Raw genomic sequence first — 21,191 nt, 5'->3', positions numbered from 1 at the left:
GGTGGTACAAGGCATTTGCGTACTCTTAAAATTTTGAAATGTTTGCACCAACAATCGGCCATCCTGAATGAGATGATTATATATTTTTTAATTTTAAAATAATAATTATATAAAAAACATAATATTTTATTAAAAACATAAAATTAATAATAAAAAAATCATCTGGAATGAAGATGTTTAGACGACTATTTTTCTACGTTCATTCTTGATGTGAAAAATTATATATATATTTTAAAGATTATTTTTACTTTTATGTCCATCATGTGTCATAATAAGAGGTTACCGCGTGTCTCTGTGTAATTGACTATTAATACCATATCAACACAAACTAACATTGTTAATGTAAAAAATAATGAAAATGTGTGATGAAATACAAATTCAAGTACTAAGTTGACAACTTTTAATAAAAAATACTCATGATTTTAATGACCAGATTGATATTTTAAAATAAAAATTTAACTTTTTAAGTAGAAATAAAACGTATCTCAACACTAAGTATAAGAAGGAATTGATTATTGCTTCAAGATGTAAAAGGGCAACTTACTTTTATCGGGTATTTCTAATTTTAAAGAATTGGTTTTATTGAGTTAGCAATTAGTACCAAAACATGAGGAATAATTATCTTCAAAGAATTATTTTTATTATGATAGCAATTAGCACAAAAATATAAGAACAAGTTTGTTTTTCTAGCATAAATATGTAAACCATATTTACATTTTTATTGAATATTTTATAATTAAAATTTTAATTTCTTTATAGATGTTATTAACAAAATAAATAAAATTATGATATGACCAACTAAAATGTGCATCATATAAAATAAATAAATAAATAAAATTAACCTATGCATGGAGTATAATATTAAACTTGATTCAAGGCAGCGATTCTGTTCAATTTCAGTTACTCATCACCAGAGACTATGAAGTAAATAACTAATCAAACGTTTAGGGCAAAATAAAACCAGCTTTACTTGAGCCATTTAGTCTTATATTGATACTCTACTGCCATTGTATCCATTGCCTCTTTGATTCTTCTGACACATTGTGCCAAACAAGAGGGACCTAAATTACCTAACTTTCCTAGCCTAATGGATCAAAGAATTGCTTGCTAGTAACGTCAAAAAATGCCCAACTTCAAAGTATACAGACACCAAGATGAAGTACAACCAATCCTTCACTGTCAAGATGCCGGTGGTTGTTCTTCTGCTTTCACTTCTTTCAAATCTTGTGATACCTCCCTGACAAATTACAACATTTATTAGCTCCTACAACCATCTAAGCATTACAGTTAACAAGGCTCTTCAATATATGTTGTTATCAATCCAAAAGCATGTAAAACGTATTTTCCATGTATGATGCGCAAAAACTAAGACTAAGAGCCCTATTTACCCTTGTTCCAACCAGGCCCATTCCACACAAGCCCCAAACTCGAATCTGCTGAGATAGCAAAGATCTTCACACATAAAGCAAGACGGCTTTCTTTTGATGAACCATTTACAAGTAAACCGATGAAGCAAGGAATGAAAGGAACTACTTAAGTACCTATACGTATTAGATTTGCCAAAACCCAGAACTTCAACTTCCCTAACCAACTACTTAAGATGCTAAAATATTAGAGATCAACTGAAATGACAATCAAGCAAGAAGCACAGGTTGCCTATTAACAATGGAATTTCACCTCATGAAATAGTGATGGTAAAAGAGTACCGTACATATAACCATTTACCTTTGACTGCGGTTAATGAATTAAATCTTGGACAAGAAATAGTAAAATCTATAAGATACAAACCCGTACCTCATATCAACATCTGTTGTAGGTTGAATTACATCAGAATTGGAGAATCTGCGTAGAGGTTTCTCATCCTCTTCAGGATCTGACTCATAATCATCCCCATTCCATATGCGAGGTTTTGGTCTTTCATCCATGTCCTCCTCGGCCTACAGCCAAAAAGGAACCTTTCATGTAAGATAAAAAGACAGAAAGAGAATTTGTTACAAATAATATATAGAAAAATAGTTAAAAGTAATTTGTTGTTGCCTACAAACCTCCTCGGGCGGTTGGATGGTGGATGGTGTTGTTTGAAAAGGTACACTGGGTGCATGAGATAATCTAGAAAGCTGCTCTAATAGCATGTTCCTGAAAAAGAGGTACACCAAATTAAAATTTGATTAGAATATTGTAACAAGAGTGAGCAAAGGTTTGTGGCCATTCTATAAGCGAAGATAGAAAACTATACAACACATTTGAAATATTACTTGATAAGCAAGCACAAAGTTTAGTTAATCCATTCGTTAATTTTTTTTTTTTTTTTTTTTTTTTTTATGTATGAGCTTACCTTATCTTCTCCATATCTCTAGGTGCATTCAGGTTCTCCATGCTGCCCACTTCAACATGAAGTGTATAATCTGGACCAAAATACTCATAATATTCATTATAAGGCAGCTTATTATCAGGCTCAACCCCAACTGCAACAGCTGTCTGAAATGAAGCAAAAGAAGCAATTTAGAGGGAGAAAATTTCATCAGCAATGATATTTACAACATTTTGCTGGAATTGTGAGAGAGAGACCTCATAGCACCAACATCGGGCAACATTGCGGATAGTATACCCTCCTCCACCCAAGACCATTAGGGGAACATTGAAAGATCTAAGAAAGCGAAGACAATCAGCATGGCCCTTCACAGACAAGTTGAAGCAACCCAATCTGTCACCAGACAATGAATCTGCTCCACATTGAAGAACAACTGCATCTGGCTGATACACTTCCATGACCTTTTGGATGATAGGACGAAATAGACCCCGAAAACTCTCATCATCCATCCCATCATTCAAGGGAACATTCAAAGCATAGTATTTGCCATTACCCACCCCAACATCCCTGATGTGTCCAGTCCCTGGGAAGAAATCCCCAAATTTATGGAAAGACACAGTCATAACTCTGTCAGTGGTGTAAAATGCCTCCTCTACACCATCACCGTGATGAACATCAATATCTACATACAGCACACGCTGCACAAGGACATTGAACTCAGGTATTTAAATGTAAGTCCATTAAGAACATCATCATAACTCTTGGCATCCGTGGAAATTTAACATGAGAATAAGTTACAAAGTTCTGCCTTCTAGTTGAAGCATTCCTTTGGATCAAGTGGTAAAGAGATGACTCAAATAAGAAGTTACAGTTCTTGAGCTTGCATAATATGCTCTTTAAATGAATTGAGCAGTAAGACAAGAACAACAGTATAATAACAGAATGGAACAATAATACACAGTATTAAGAATTTGCATTCAGCAAGACATAGAAGCTTTTGCCTTTGCAATACCATCATAATTCAGCTATTATTTCAGAGAGAAGTACCAATATTCCCTTAAGAAGTAACAACTCTACAGATAACTCAAAAAGAAAGTCAACTGCCAAAATCATAGTGAAAACCTGGGTTACTTCCAGGAAAACATGTCAGTATGCAAAGTCAAATAATAAATACCAATTAAACTAAATCAAACATTGCATAGATACAAGTTTCTCCCTTGAACCATGCATCCTACTCTTTCATTTAGGTCAATTTAACAATCATGCTATTATTATTGACATTTTCACTTGAAATTAACAGAACCAGTCATGTGTGAGCATGTGACAAAGATTTAAGCCAAACTGACAAAAAAATTAATGTTTCAATTAAATTTAGGCTAAATTGGTAAAATAAAATAAACATAGCATGTAGATTAAATTTACAGGAATTTATAACTTGAGGGCCAAATTAATCCAAATAAAATAAAATAAGTCAAAATGATTCAATTTGTAAGGTTCGAGGGCCAAATTTGAATTTATGCCACCACACCTGTATAACCACCAGATGACTTATAGAGGTGGAAGGAATCCTAGTTAAAGGAACTTATTTCTAACCAGAAGGGTAGGAAAAAGTTGTTGCATAAACTGTAAGGTGATACCAGGGGTGAATGTAGCCATGCAACATCGACTTCTAGTTTTGGATGTTCATTTCAGAAAGACATAAAAGAACGTGAGACATATCCTAGATCCTAGAATCAAATGGTGGAGCAAAAGGGGGTCACACGAGCATCTTGGACACGGGTATGGTAGCCTTTGAAGTGTTGGACGTATGCCTTTTGTGATGAAGCACTGGATACGTATTCTGTCTCCTATCCTATCAATGAAGAGTTGGACATAGGTATGGTAGCCTTTGAAGCGTCCATGTACCAAAGCATAATAGAAAAAATTTAAACAGACAGTTGATATTAACCATATGATCAAGACCGGGTGAATTAGGTCAAGTGAGAAATAAGTTATGTGTGATTGTAATGTACCTTTGAATTTGATGTTGTTCTCTAGGATGGCTGTCAAACCTATTTTTCTTTATCGTACTAAATATTCAGCTAACAAGAAGTAACATATAAAAGATATGTAACCGTGTTGTGAATGCTAAAATGGATGTATGATAGGATTGGGAAGTACAAGGTTAGGAATGAAGATATTCATCTCCAAGATAACATAGCCCCTATATAGGATGCTCCTTCAAAGTAAGATGGAGAAATTGGTTTATGGTCGTTTAAAGTAAATGATTAAAGGGAAGACAAAAGAATATATAGTCGAAGATGATAAATAATGATATGAAATTATTATGAGGAGGATCCATTTACTCGATGTAAAAAGTTCTTTTTTCCCCAAATATATCGGGATTAATGTCTGTTGGTTATGTTTGGTTTAGACATTTTTCTAACTATCCAATAGCATACTAATAAGGTTTTGTTCTTTTTCAAGGAAGCTGAGTAACCCTAAATTAAACCAGGAACATTAGCTACTTCATTAAGAAAAGAAAATCATATTACCCTGTGATATTTCAGGAGTTCAAGAATCCCAAGCACGATATCATTAACATAGCAAAACCCAGAAGCCTCGCTTTTCTTAGCATGATGCAATCCACCAGCCCAATTGATGGCGATGTCGGCATCCCCTCTATTCAACTTAACGGCGGCACCAATGGAGCCACCAGCGGAGGCCTGGCAGAAACCAAAAAGCCCATCGAACACGGGGCAATCCTCTCCGACATTGAAACGCTTCAAATGGCGAGAATAAGTGGGGTCGGAGATGGAATCGGGGGTAACGGCGTTGAGGAAGTCCACATACTCTTCGGTGTGAAAGCGACGGATGTCGTCGGGGCCGGCGGGGAAAGGACGGTTAATCTCCATCCGACGGTGGAGAGAATAATGGATGATGAGATTGTGTGCCATACGAATCCGGTGGGGTTTCATCGGGTGACCCTGACCGTAATAGTAGTCGCCGATCGTTGGCTCGTAGAAGTATGTCACACGCCGCTTCTTCCCGTCGGGACCCGACCGTAATGATGCGCCTCCAGCAGAGTCTTCCATGGTCCAAGCCTAAAGTTCTTAGTGACGAGAGTAGGCTAAAGAGAGAAAATCCTAAAATCGACGGTTTTTTATGTCGGTCTTTTGAAATTAAAATGTTAGGGAATGCACCAACTAGTGCTCAAAAAAAAAAAATTCTTTGGTTAAATATTTTATTATTAGTTTGGGAAATTATGCTTATTTATATGTATATGCCGTTTTTATTTTTAAATAAAGGTATTAGGCTTTTTCTTTTAATTAGGAAAATTAAAGCTTTTAATATGTTTAGGTTTAGGGTTTTAGGTTTTAAGGTTTTCGATTGCAATTGTGAAATTTCATAAGTAGTTTTGAAGAGTTGGATGTGATAACTTGCTTTATAATACATATATTTCATATGTCATAGTGGGATAGGACCATCATCTCATAAAACCATCTTAGGGAAATCAAGGTTTTGGGTTGACCGTGCTTAATAAGATCAGGAGTCGAAGTCTAGGAGGAGGTCCCAATCGGCGACCGCGATGAGGTCACGGGTTCGAGTATAATTAAGGGCCAGTTGACTATCGTTATGCAGACACGAGTTCAAGCTTTTTGGATACCCCACAAATGATGCCTTATATATATCCTACATAAGATTAAAGCCATAATCATAAGGAAAAATGGAGGGATTTTTGGTGTAATCAATGTAAATTTTTTCTCTATTTCCAAGCAACTCATATATTTAACCTTTCATTTTTATCCGAAAACTGACACCAAGGTGGAGACAAGAGGACTCTCAGGAGGAGAGTAGATGTTTTGGCGGAAGTAGAGGTCAAACTCGAGTCGGCACGACAACAATTATAGTTATTAATGGATTGTTTAAAAATGACAACTGCCATCGGCCCGAAAGGAGCATCACCTTTACTCTACCAAAATAGTCACTCCCTGCCTGAGAGTTCTTCTGTGTCCACGACGGTGTTGGCCTTCGGATAAGAAGGAATGTTAAAGGTACTTGTTGCTTGGAAATGGAGAAAAAAATTACGCCAATTATAGTGGAAAGCCCCATAGTTTTTTTCCTATGATTATCCCCTAAAACTTCTGTATGTTGTTTATAAGGCAACATTTTTGGGTATTCGAAAAGTTTGCACTCATGGTTGCGTAAGGACCATCAACAGGCTCCCCCGTTATACCCTGATCCATGACTACATAACGGCCATCGATTGAGACCTCTACATAGACTTCCACTCATGACCGTACAAAGTAAAATCACCTTAGAACTCAACTTCCCTAGGTTAGACATAGTAGGTAATGGTCCCATCTTGGTATGATATATGAAATGTGCTCGACTCAAAATGATATTACATCACCGACAACTTAAGAAAACCTCAAACATGAACCAAATATTTTTAGCGACCCAAATTTTTAAGAATGAGAAATGTTTTATAGTGGAGGAATGAAGAGGCTTGAAGAGAAGTTATTTGAAGGATGATGAAGCATTGAGTGGGAGACCCCTTTTATAGGACTAGGGGAAGGGTTGGATTGTAAAGAAGAAATTTCTCGCGGTCGAAAACGCGTCCCAAAACTTGTGTGTTCAACGAATATATTCAAAACGGACTTACAATCAACTGAAAAATACAATGGGTCAAAAACTTTTAACCTGCAATAGAAGAAAAAAGTTAGAGAAAGCTCGCCCAGTTGGTTAAATTATTTTCTTTTTCTACAAGTTAAAATTTCAAGTCCCGGATAATCTTTTTGTATAGTTGATGCATGTTATGAGGAAAAAAATACCCTAGAAGCATGATTTTGATGAAATTATATGTTTTCAGGAATGTTTTTTCGAATAATACTTTACATTTCATTATCAATATTCGACGAATGCGTGTATTCATAAATGGATTCCTAATTACTTATTTTCTCTCACGCTATCTTTTTTCCTATTAAAAGGGTGTAATTTTCATAACTTAGACACGTAGCAAATTAATACCAAATATCGAATAGTTGAGTTGCGAGCGTTGTGTGTACTTCTTTGGACAACCTTGTATTCATTTTTTTACTTTTATTAATCCAATTCATGACCAATATTGAAATAAGTTGACGAGTTAAATCTGTTATTTACTATGACGGAAAGGTCACCCGAATTTCACCTGAATAAGGAACAATATGGATATTTGGGTGAGGGACGGTCAACATAAATTATGCGGGTACTGTAGAAACTCATGGCATATGAAGGTCACATGTTATGTGTTGAAGGGTACATTAGGGCCTCAACATCTCTAGCCTTATTTACTTTTAAAGGATATAAAATTTATTACAATGCCTCCATTACTCTAGGGTACAATTTTTTTATTTCTTAGGTTAGAATGTAACAAACATAAATTTGAGTTACAATAAAAATTTGTGGTTTCTTATTAACTTACGTACAACTTACGTTAGAATGTAACAAACACAAATATATGAGTTACAATGAAAATTTGTGGTTTCTTTATTGATGTCATCTATATTTACATTGCGATAAATAAGTTAAAAAATACATTATCAATGTCATTTAGGAGAATATGTGCACACGACTGTAGGTGATGGTTACGGGGAAGATTTTTGCGCACAACTATTACTGGGGCTCATATATCGGATAATCGCCATCATCATCATTATATTTTTTTCACCCCCACCCTCATCGCCATCGTCTTCGTGTTTGTCTTCATTTTCGCCTTAGTCTCCATCGCCTTCCTTCGTGCTCGAGTGGAGTGTCGTCCTAGCCTATTATTGTGTATCCACCACTTCGACAGAAGATGGTTGCGCTGATGACCCACCTCGAAAGAGCAATGATGCGGTGGGTGTTTGAGACACTATTGGCATGTGAATGTATGGTGTCCTAAAACTCATATACATCGGTATTAACCGGGATATCGAAACTGGCATTGACCGCTAGATCAATGATGGCATCAAAGTCATCATTGTTGAAGGTACATGTAGCAGCATTTGGCTCAGCATATGCGACATAATTGAATTTAATATGAGGGTGTAGAATGCAGGGGACGTCGGTGTCTCGAAATATGTACCTGGGGGAACAAAAGAAACAAGGACGTCCGGTGCTGCATAGTATGGTACTTGTAAGAAAAACACGGGGTTAGTGAAATGAACAGGAATAAGTGGAGTTAACTAATCGAGATATTGTGTAGACATAGGTGGCGCTTCTTCAGTCGAAGCTAATGATGAACCTGTCATGCGACCAAGTCCGGCCCTACATTGCTGGGGTGGTTATTGATGCCTGCTCCTCACCTCTACCTATAACAGATATGACTTGCCAACAACTCTAAACCACAGTATGTACTCTAAACAAGATGTCATGTCCGTTGAGAAAAATGGTTCGTGGAAGGGTAAAAATTCCATCCTATGATCCCTAGCGTCGATGTAGTCATTGGGAATCACTTTCTAGTACTTGTCATTTTTCCCCCGAAAGTCCACCTTGTGCAACTCATCCATGTGTCACGGTAGAGGCAAAATTTGTTGCCTCCACCCGAACTGCTGCATCACCTGTTTTAATTCATGCATTTCCACCATCACGTACACTATCAATGACAACTTCACATCTCACATCCTCCGATTAGCCAACAATTTCGGCGGGATGCAAGATATGATATCAATGTTGGCATATGACATCCATTCAAACAGAAATGCACAATTGTAAATTCTGTTATGTAAGAAATTTTTTTTATAAATCATTGCGTAATTAATATAAGTTCAAAAGAATAAGTAACTAACCTCGACTTCCAAGCACTTATCTAACAACAACATAATTCCTTCTAGTTAGTTGGGTAGTCCGACGTAACTCGGCATATGGTTCTACCTGTACAAGCTATATGTTAGTTCAAACATATAATAAATAAGAACAATTACTATACAAACTACGTATTTATTAATAAATAATTTTCACCTTGTCACTAACAAGAACATGTATGAGTTGTTCACTTAGGGACATAGAAATGGTAGTCACTGTAACACCCCTATCCTGTAACCATCCCCGGAATAGGTAAGGGGCGTTACCAGACAGACAGAACATTACATATCAATATAGAATCAAAGATATCAGATAGTACTAATGCATAAGCGAATCAACAATTCGTCCCTTATGGAGGTCTCCAAAACCTAAGACATACATTTAGAAAAGGTCAGGACTAAACCGAACACATTCAGAATTTTCAGAACTTAGCAAAATTTTTCAATTCTGTTGAGGTCACACACCCGTGTGACCAGGCCGTGTGCCTTACACGGGCACCAGACACGCCCATATAATCCAACCGTACCAAAATAGAGCATACATACTGACTTTCACCCACTGCCAATAGACACGCCCGTGTGCTATGGCCGTGTAATACTTAGCTAGCTACTGACTTAAGCCCACAGCCATATGACACGCCCATGTGTCTTAACCGTGTGATCTTAAGAGGTTACTGATTTGCATACACGACTACAAGGCATGCCCCTGTTCCCTGACCATGTGGCATAATGCAGGCTTGGTTTAAGCCAACTTGCCACCCTTTTTTGGATCATTCCTACAAGCAATATTAAACAACATTTGGACCAAAATTTCCAGTCAATTCCATGCTCAAAACATGCTTCATTATAACTAAATCATCATCATTCAATAACCTATTCAAATCCATACCAAAACACGTTAAAAATCTTATTACAACAACATGCCAAAAATGCTTATTTCGTAGCTCACTTATGGCACCGTCTAACTCATGCTTAAACTTACCATTTTTTCAAATTCGCATATTTCAAAATGACCACCACATACAAGGCTAAAAATAAGCACAAACATACCATTTACTAGCCAACTCTCATGGCATAACATATATACATAACAAAGCTTAATACATAGACATGCTAGCCTATACATGCCATACTTAAAAATATTTACATTTTCAAAAGTACCAAAATGAGTTCGATAGTATGGTGATGATCCTTGACGGTCCCCGAGCTTGTGGTAGCTTCGATATCTATAAAATAATTCAAACACACACACACAAAGTAAGCTTTCAAAAGCTTAGTAAGCTCATACTAAAATCATCAACAGTATAAAAACATAAATCATCAACACTTAACTATTTATAATTTCTCAATTCATCTATCCAATCTATACCAACTCAATCCATGAGCTCTTACCAATTCAATGAGCTTTATAAACATAATGTCATCTATCACATAGGTATCATACTTACCTGAACATTTTCATATTTATTCATTTTCAATCTCACCTCTTGTTCGAATACTTTAGCACTTTCCAAAGATCGCCACTGCTTTAAACATTCGCACACTTAGTGCTTAAAGGTTAGCCAACACTAGAACAATTTCGCATACTTAGTGCTATCTCAATTAATTGAAACTAAGTCGGTATCGCACACTTAATGCCTTATATAGCCAAAGCTATGCCAACTCGCACACTTAGTGCCTTTTGTAGCCGAAGCTATATTAAACAGCACACTTAGTGCCAAACATAATCAAATATCATTATGCTCAAATAGTAATCAAATATCCATACAATTTATGTATTACCATCGCATTCAAACATAGCTTTAACATCATTTATTACGTACAAACTTACCTTGTACTTAGAAATGTCGATTTGAATTGTCTACTCGATAACCTTTGACTTCCCTCGATCTAAATCCGAATTCCTCCTTTCTTGATCTAGATGTATTTAAAATTAACTCTTTTATTCACCAATTCATTTAAAACAATCCATATACACATAATTTGGGCATTTTGCAAACTAACCCTCACATTTTGACATTTCGACACTTTAGTCCCTAATTCAAAAAATCACAAAATTTGCTTCTATACAAGCTTAGCCAAATTCTCCTAGCTATCATACAAGTCCATTCATTTCATTTATTTCACATTTTAGTCCCTCAAAATAACATCTTTACAATTTAACCTAAACTACTCAAATTCATCATAAATCCGAAGACAAAACATGTAAACCCAACGTCAAGCTTTCATATTTCAACATATAACATCACCAAACTCATGAATTCATCCATGGTACATTTCCAAATCATCAACAATCTCATGAATTTAAGCATGAGCTAGCTAGAACACTTAACAACGATCACAAAAACGTAGAAATTATCAAAAACCGAACAAAACTCATACCTTAATCACCAAATCAAAGTGCCGAATATAAAAGCTCTTCCAACCCTAATATCCTTTGTGATTTTCGGCCAAGAAGATGAGCTAATGGCTTATTTCATACATTTGTTTTATTTTATTAACATTAATAAGCCATTTACATTTTTAACCTTTTTTATTTTCATTATAATTCCATTATCTCATGTTTATCTATGTCATTTAATCATAAAAATGGTCTATTTACATCATAAGGACCTCTAATTTACAAAGCCATATCAAATAAACACTTTTAACATCTAGTACACAGCTTTTACGTTTTACGCGATTAGATCCTTTTTACAAATTAAGCACACAAACAGTTAAATTTTCACACGAGATTTTCACACATGTCAATTCACTTATAATAGGCACAAAAAATAGTATTAAAATAATTTTCTAACTCGGATATGTGGTCCTGAAACCACTATTCTGACTAGGGTCAAAACCGGACTGTTACAGTCACCACCAGGCTCATGACTGCAGTAGGAGTAGGCAGCCATTGATTGACATCTTATCCGATTTCGTCGCCCAATACAACTCTCGGTACAATGTGGCCAACACAGTTGTTCCCCAACTTAGCTTTCCGCATTCTTTGAAGTCCACTAGGTGTAGTAGCCACCTTACGTGCACCAAATATCAAGATGTATTTGGCATTAAAATGCCCCCGATTAACCTCATGATGAATGCTTGAGTGTATTGTTCTTTGGCGACGTCGATTGCATGCAGAGGAAGCTTATTGAAATTGGTCTCTAACCACTTCATCCATATTCGGACACCTTCGAATGAGTTGGGGACCTTGCCTAATAATGCTGCGCAAATATCCTGTTTATTGGGAACGATCGTTGATTTTGTGACGACTAACCCATGAAAGTTGGAAAATGTGTGTTTCAAGCTTCCATCTTTCCACCAACGCACTGATGAGTGTAGGATCAAGTTTGTAGCCCCCAAGCATATAGACGTATGCAAGAACCCCGCCTCTTGTAAGTAACCACGAAGTTTGGTGATCAAAGGCATTGCCAAATCATATATAGTTCCCTCCAAAACACGATCATCCGCCTACTTATAGCAACATATAAATTATTTTAAAATATTAAAAAATTAACTTAATTGAAAATAACGAAATTTAAAATTTCATCTTACCATTACTACTTGAGTAGTGGAAATGTGCTTCTCATCAAAATGATTTAAAGATGTTGCCATTTGTGAAAACTTAATCTGAACAAATAAAATACGAAATTATTAAAAAATGATATTTTTAAACGAGAATATTAAAAAGTTTAGAACAATAGCTTGAGAAAATTGAGAGAATTTAGAGAGTTGAGAGAATAGAAATATTTGAGAAAATAGAAAGATTTGAGAGAATAAGATGTGAGTGAAAAAAGAGAGTAAAATTGGGTGGTATTTATAGGAAAAATATTCGAACCGTTGGCCGTTTAAATTTTTTTACTATTGGAATTGACAGTTGAGGGAAAGCGCGTCCAGCTGGGCGTACTTTCTGTACACCTGGCAGGGAAGCGCGTCCAACGCGCTTTCCTTTTCTCTCTCTAAAAATAACCCATTTTCCTAATTTTTGAAAAGAATGCTTAAAACCCTGATTAAAAAAATGACATATACCACTAAACTAGCAGGGAAATTATAAAAATGTTTTTATTAAAATAAATTATATTATTGTTAATGCAAGAAAATATGGGTTCGAGTTCGTTGAAGCGCATTATCCTCCTAATTATGGGTTGGGAAAGGGCTATGGATAGTTCTAGACATTGTGTCAAAAAAAGAGCAGATATGAATAGAACCTTTAATGAGATTGTTCAAAAAAAATTAATGTGACCATTGCATCATTGCTTTATTTTGATATTATATTTACATTTTAATACTTAGGCACAAAATCATATCAAAGAGGAAGTTTATATGATGAAAATAATATTACAATAATAATGATAAATTCAGTACATTGTAAACATTTTGATTAGGAATTTGATGATAACAAAATAATTTTATAATTTTCAAACAAAAAATTTATTAGCAGTATAACATAGGAAGAATTGTGTAAATAAATTATTACACACATGTGGCATCTTTTATAGTTTTCAATTAATTGTTCAAAATTATTTTACTAAACTTTAATAAAAACATAGAAAAACAGTTGAAAAACATATAATATTCTTTATTAGATGTATTTACCTATATTATATCTTTTAACTCACAATTTATCTATATTAATTTGCTCTCATTTTACTTTTGTTGCATATGCCTATGTTGGTTTTGGACCATAAGTTATATTATTTATATATTTTACTATTTATATATAATAATTTTCACACCAATGCATATTTCAAAATGCAATTTTTACACGCATATGTATGTGATAGATATACTATTATTATTAATATGATTTAGTTATTAAAAATTAAATGATAGGAATATTAATATATAACATATTCAAATTGTAAATATAAGAATGATGTTTGACAATATCTTTTGTAATGTTATGAAATTAATATTTGTGAAATATGAATGATTTTTAATCATTTATATTTAGGAAATAGTTAACGTTGAAAGAAACAAATAGTACTTGTATAGATGGATAGTACATAAGAAAAGCAAAGAAATTAAAGTACAGTCAATTTTTTCTACAAACAAATTTAAGAAGGCATGATAAGATATTTCTCTAACATATTTCATTTTGTTCTCTGAAAATAATATAAATAATTGTTATATAATGTTAATAATTGATTTGGTCAATATACATTGAAGTGTTAATTGAAACTTATAATGCAATAAATACTAGTAACTTATAATGTAAATAATAAATATATTGGTGGGATGGTTGATGATACTTGTAACAAATTTGTTTGCTAAGTGAAAAATAAAAGAAAAATGTTATTTTAATGAAATAATAAATATATTGGTGGGATTGTGAAAATGTGTGTAGTTATAGTTCTTAAGTTCGACTTTAAACACATGGGATTGACCAATCAAATTATGACATATATTTTCAATAGTTGAGATCTTATCATCTTGTATTTCATCGATAATATTTTTATATATTATATATAAAGTGTAAGGCATAAAAGAAATATTGAATTTGTAACCTCAAATTGCATCTAGTACAAATATTTAGTAGAGTAATCAAGTAATTTAGTTGTTGTAGCATTAAAAGGACAAAAATACAGTTGCATTACAATCACTAACAATAACTGTTAATTTGTATCTATCATATAAAAAATTTAAAGTGAGCAGTTAATCTAAATTATGGACAATCAAATAAATGAATGATGCGGTATTAAATATTTCAATGTTATAGTTTTTTATACAAATGCTTTATTGTATAAGTAATAGATCTTAAATATTTTTTTCATAATGTAACACCCTTTACCCGACCCGATCCCCGGGTCCGAGTTACGAGATGCTACAGTCATTGTCAGAGCAAATATGGTTAATTAACATTCAAATTAAACATAAATCATACAATCATAGTCACTAAATACGACCTTTCTCGAGTCTTATACGAGCTTACGTATGCTCTAGAATAAACACGGAATTGACTAGGGACTAATTTGCAACAATTTCAAAATTTTAGATCAAGCATATCATAAATAAATCCTTATCATAAATAAATCCTTCAAATATTCAATCATGTTATAAACACTCAGATATTATGATATACAATTAAATTCAAGTCTTAATCAAGCTTACCAAAGTCTTTTATTGACCCGAGCATGAAATAGGACCAAATTGCAAAGTTTTAAAAATTACAATGCCGACGTCGTGACGAGACTCTCTCCATGTCGTGAAATTGCCAAACAATATTTCACATCATGGTGTCAAACCACTTGATGCCAAGACATCACAATCTGTTGATTGACGTTGCTACGAGGAACTTGTTTTTGGTAAAATTAGGCCACTTGGTACCTATTTCAAGCTTGGTGCATAAATGCACAACATAACCTGCATAAAATATACATCAAATTGCATTCAAAACAATGCATATAACCATTACCAAAACAATCAATCCAATATGCCCAATTTGACACCAAATCATTTTAATTCAACTTATACCAACTCAAACCATTCAAACAAACACTTAACCATTCCATATCATCATTAAACATGCCATTTAACATTCAACATGTCACTTAATTACCACTCCTAAAGTATTAACACCTTACCGAATCATACATATATATATATATATATATATATATATGCATATAAGTAATAAATTTTCTAACATCAAGCATTAGTTAGATTCATTTTATGTTAACAAACTAACTTAACATATATAAACACCTATGTTCATGCCATATAATCGGACTTAAAACGATCAAAAGTCTATTGGTAGATGATTGGATAGTGTGAGCTTCAAGGTGATCCAACCGACACGTTCCGCAAACTGACAATCTACAAAAAAAACAACAACGGGTAAGCATTTTGAATGCTTAGTAAGCCCATATGAAATTTACTTAACTTACTTTGACATTACAAAAATTTATACAATTGTAATAGATTGATATCTAACATGGAATCTTTGAAAACCTCACACTTTCAAAAACATTCCAACAAACATATCAAATGGGTTAGTCTGATTACAAGTCATAAACTCATAATACAATCATATAAACATTTAACAATCCATTATATGACATATACCTACTAGTTCATTTTCAACTTATAACATGTGCATATAATTTCATTCATAATATTTTCATTCTAACCATTTCATTTTCATGTAGTAGCATTTAAATTTCTGTCTTTCTCTTGAAGAACTGAAGTAAATTGAACTCGGATACTTGGCACTGATTTGATTACATATGCCGACATTATCGAGCTGTTAACACTAGCTTCGAATCAGGGTTGCTAACACTAAATTAGTTCAATGTTGCTAATATTAGTTTCAGAGAATCCACAACATATGTTGGATCTCAAGTCATCGAATTCATCCTCGATCACAACACCTATTTGTTTATACAGGTTGACAGTTTCGAGTTGCTAACACTAGCTTCAGATTAAGGTTGCTAACATTAACTTAGCACGATGCTGCTAACACTAGATTCAGAGAATCCAAAACATATGTTGGATCTTAAGTCATTGTATTTATCCCTAATCACAACACCCATTTTTCATTTTTCACATCATTTCAAACCCTGTAGCCATATACAGACTTTTTATATATCGAATAGTAATTCATATACTTCTTAACCTTGTAACATAGTAATTCATATATTTCTTAACCTTTTAACATAATCATATGCATGTCTTCCAATATTATAACAATTTCACATCATTTGATATCATATATCTATTCATGTTAACCATACATTTCAGATTTTACAATTTAGTCCATTTGATGCCAAAAATCATTGAAATTACAATTAACCTAAATTAATAGACATTATAATATAGTTCAAATATAACATAAAATAATATAGTAAGTCCCATATGAACTTACCTAGAAAAACAATAAGCAAACAAGGTGTCATGGACTAATCTGCAATTTCTCGTTTTTCCCAATTATCATCTGATTGATTCAAATCCCGATCTAATAATAATTCATTACAATTTATCAATAATAAAAATATTTTAACGGTCTATTATAATCATAAATCAGTTCAATTTCTCTTTTTGAAAGTTCCCTAAAGTTTTACGTTTTATTCAATTTAGTCCCTAAAACTAAGATAGCTATAACTTTCAAATTTGAGCCTTGATTTCGAAACCGATCTAATTCCATCCTTATACAGCCCTCTAAAAAGTAAATTTATAGAAATTTCACACCAAATTTGAAATTATTGCATTTTAGTCCCTAAGTTCAAAACTAATAATTTTCACTTTACAAACTAGTCCTTTTTCAAATCTAAATTTAAAATCTGACTATTTAATATAAAAAATTCAAGCATTCATCACCGGAATCTTTTATGAACTTTAACAATTTTAGAAAATAACACACAAATTAGCTAAACCGAGCTTCAATGATCTCAAAAATATAAAATTTACGAAAAACGAATTGTTAATTTACTTATATGCAAGTTCCGAAGACCTTCAAAACAAAAAAATGGCTTCTTGTTGTTCTTCCTCTTACAATCGGTGGGGAAGATGGAATAAGAGAAGATGGTTTCATTTTAATGTTTTATGTTTATTTTATTCTTTAACTTATTATATTTTTAATTTTATTTTATCAAATCCTCCAACCTCCCATCCATTAACATATAAAATGGCTTATTTGCCATGTTTTGCCATTGTTTGATTACTAATTTAGTCTTTTAGTAATTACAAATCTATAGCAATTAACTTTTGCCAATTTTACGATTTAGTCTTTATACTCTAATTAGTTATATAAATAACAAAATTAATGGACCAAACTTCAATTAAATTTTATACTAACCTTGTAGATATTAAATAATAGTATTTGCAAACTCGATCTTCAAAAATGGGTTTCAAAACCACCATTTTCGACGCCACTAACTTTCAGGTCGAAACACTTGTACCTTAACTAACTATCCAATTAACGTAATCTTCAGACCAAAATTTAATATAATACTAAAATTAACTTATAATATTATAATTAATATTTACGATCTTGATCATTAAAGAACGGGGTTTCAAAACCACCATTTCTGATACCACTAAAAAGTGGTTGTTACAAATAAAACACAATGATTAGTATTTACAATAGTTATATTCCTAACCTCGAAACAGGTAGGTATACTGAATTAATATATTCATCAAAATTATATCTGCCTCCAACTTCCACTACTGTTTTTAATGATACGTAAGATTTTCAGGATAATACCATTCATATTTGGAGTCTACTTTGAGAATGGTTGCATGAAAACATTAAAGCCTTCGATATATCTAAATTCTTGTACACCTTTATGGTTATTGTAGTATTCAAGTTAAATTTACATGTCCTATAGTTTTTTTTTTTAATTTAGTTAGTAAGAAAATACAAGTTTCATATTTAAAGAGGGAATGGTAGAAAGTATTTGATAGCTTATTTGGGTTAAGCCAGCCTTGGGAAGAGTATTACCCTTAGAGGGGATGTAAAGCCCCGAATTTTGGGCCTAGAAGTATTAGGCCTTGAGTATGGGAATAGTTAGGAAGCTGCTCATAAATATTTAGCTGTGTAAGAAAGTGACACAAATATCTGACTACTTCAGTGGTTAAGTGTCCTGAGAAGTGTCTAAGAAGTCTTAGGTTCAAGCCTGGGCAAGTGAAAAAGTTTTGTTTTTTAAAGGATTAAGCACTGTCTCTTGGCAGTAGGCTTTTAAATAAAAATGGGTAAAGCATCTCAGAAAGAGCCTGCTGGCTTACGGGATAAGTGGCGTGCTATGGTTGTCTAAGGTCTAAGGTTTGAATCCTACTTTGAGTAGTGGAGTGTTTTATTTTGCTACATTGGTCGTGTGGGTTGTAGAGAGTGGCTGAAACACTGCTTAGTGAAGTGGAGTTTGAATTGGTTTTGGAGGGATTTGAGGAGAGAATTAATGGAGGAAAATGTGGAATTTGAAATGTGGAAGAGTTAGTACCGAAATGGTAAGCTAAGCCACTCAGAATTTGGCCTTGAGAGGATTATTCTCCATTCTGGCTATTGTGAGCATTTTGGGTTCTGTTTCTTTTGTTCTCTGGAGGCCGAGTAGTGCTAAGAAAGATTAGGTAATACCTTTTTTTTTGTTGATTTTAGATTTACATTCCTCTCTTTAGCCGAATTCTCTCATTCCCTCTCTCTCAATTCCTTTGACTCTATCAAACCTCCTCTTTTGCATCATATTGTTTGGCCGTAATCTCACTCTCTTTCCCTCTTAACACTTTCGATTTTGACAAAGGGCTCTCTCGATTTCTTGTTCTTTTGTGACCTTACTTGATCGAATACTCCATCTTCATTCTTCCCTCTCTATTCTTGTTGTTGGTTCGATAAGTATTTTTCGATCATTTGGGTTAGGGCACACAATTCTCCTCTCCCTGTCTCCCTATTGTTTTTCGTTAGCCGAATGTTGATCAATCCTCCTCTTTGGTTCTTTACCGAATCTGTTCATTCTCTTGCATTCAACTTCTGAATCTTGTTGGTTCGGTAAGTCTTTTGGTAGGGGAAAAAGTATGCTTCAATCGTTTTTAAGAGAAGTTGTTGTTTATTATGGAGTAAGTTCTAACTTTCGATTATGTCGACTTGTGTTCGACAGTAACAAATTGTATCGAACTTGGTTTACCTGCGGAGCTATGGGGCCATATCGATTGAAGTAGCGGAAGTAAGTAATAGTAATGGTTTCGTTGGGGACTATTTTTGTATTATTAGTGCTAAGCATGACTAATGTTAGTCATGGATTTGTCTTATGTTGTAAGTGATTATTTCAGGAGCATTAAGTACCAAGAATCCTATAAGGTGTGTAAACACTGCCCTAATCGTAAATCGACAAAAGCCGAAATAGGAGACCATTGACACTACACGAGCATGTGCTCGCTCGTGTGGTAATTCAAACGCCTAAAATGGGCATTTGATCGTAGAGGCCACTATGAGCGACTTCATGGTCTAAGGCTGATTTGGGCCATGATGGGCCGAAATGGGCCGTGTGGGTCTTACTGACTTGTGGGCCCTACACGGGTAAACCATACAAAAGTATGGAAAATATTAGGCCAGGCTATATAGTTCTCATGGCTAAGGCCATTTCTGGACTAAATGGGCCACATGGACCCGCATTATAGGCCTTGGGCACATTCACACTGTTTGACTGTTAATATTGCACGGGTCACCCGAGACGACTGTGGACCTACTGTTGGGTCGGTAAGTATACCTAGACCCTCAAATTGATAAAATGACTATTTTACCCTTATGGGGTAAAATGACTGTTGCCCTTATGGGGTAAAATGACTGTTTTTTCCTTATGGGGTAAAATGACTGTTTTTCCCTTATGGGGTAAAATGACTGTTTTTCTCTTATGGGGTAAAATGACTGTTGCCCTTATGGGGTAAAATGGTTGTTGCCCTTATGGGGTAAAATGACTGTTTTTCGCTTATGGGGTAAAATGAATGTTTTGTCCTTTTATGGTAAGATGACTATTTTGCCCTTTTATGGTAAGATGACTGATTTATCCCTACATGATGTATGTTTATATTTTAGCATGCTATTGTGACTGTATTGAATACACGTATAAAATTATGACATGTCACATGATGCATTATATGGGGATGGGTTTTTATATGATTAGAGGAAGTGTACTATACTGGCAGCTCTGCTGCAAATCACTGATGGCTCTAAGCCTATTATACTGCCAGCTCTGCTGCAAATACTATTTAGTGCCGCAACCGGTGCTAATTCTGGAGTGTAAGGATGGGTGGGTTGATTATATCCCCACATGGAGTGTAAGGTTAGACAGAGATGGTGTGTAAAGGCTGGACGGGTAGGACTTGCATCTTTTTTCGACATCTTGCATTTCTTATCGTTATTGTGATGGGCTAAGGCCCACTCGACATCATTCTTGTTTTGGGCTAAGGCCCCAACTAAAACTAAACTGTTACTGATATGGGCTTAGGTCCAGACTGTTTTTGCAATGTATGTCTGACTGTTTGTTAGTAAGGGATTACACACTGAGTTTTCGTAAACTCACCCTTCTGCTTATTTGTGTAGGAAATCCTTAGGTGGATCGGTGCTGCGAGGGACTCGAAGGTGGCCAAACAACAGCTTACGCTCCCAT

General features: G+C 34.2%; 1 protein-coding gene across 1 annotated transcript; it reads right to left on the bottom strand.

Annotated features, from left to right (window-relative positions):
• Nucleotides 1-884: 884 nt before the first annotated feature.
• Nucleotides 885-5,536, bottom strand: LOC108483673 (histone deacetylase 6). Its single transcript, XM_017787200.2, has 6 exons — nt 4,846-5,536; nt 2,569-3,009; nt 2,336-2,478; nt 2,046-2,136; nt 1,795-1,937; nt 885-1,237 (listed from the first exon to the last, which is right to left on the bottom strand). Exons 1-6 carry the CDS (start codon nt 5,383-5,385, stop codon nt 1,180-1,182), a joined length of 1,416 nt encoding a protein of 471 aa, XP_017642689.1. The 5' UTR covers nt 5,386-5,536; the 3' UTR covers nt 885-1,179.
• Nucleotides 5,537-21,191: the final 15,655 nt, after the last annotated feature.

The sequence above is a fragment of the Gossypium arboreum genome, chromosome 1 (genome assembly GCF_025698485.1).
Source record: "Gossypium arboreum isolate Shixiya-1 chromosome 1, ASM2569848v2, whole genome shotgun sequence".
Classification (NCBI taxonomy): domain Eukaryota; kingdom Viridiplantae; phylum Streptophyta; class Magnoliopsida; order Malvales; family Malvaceae; genus Gossypium; species Gossypium arboreum.
Note: the sequence above shows the minus strand (reverse complement) of the source record. Positions and strands in the feature narration are given on the sequence as shown.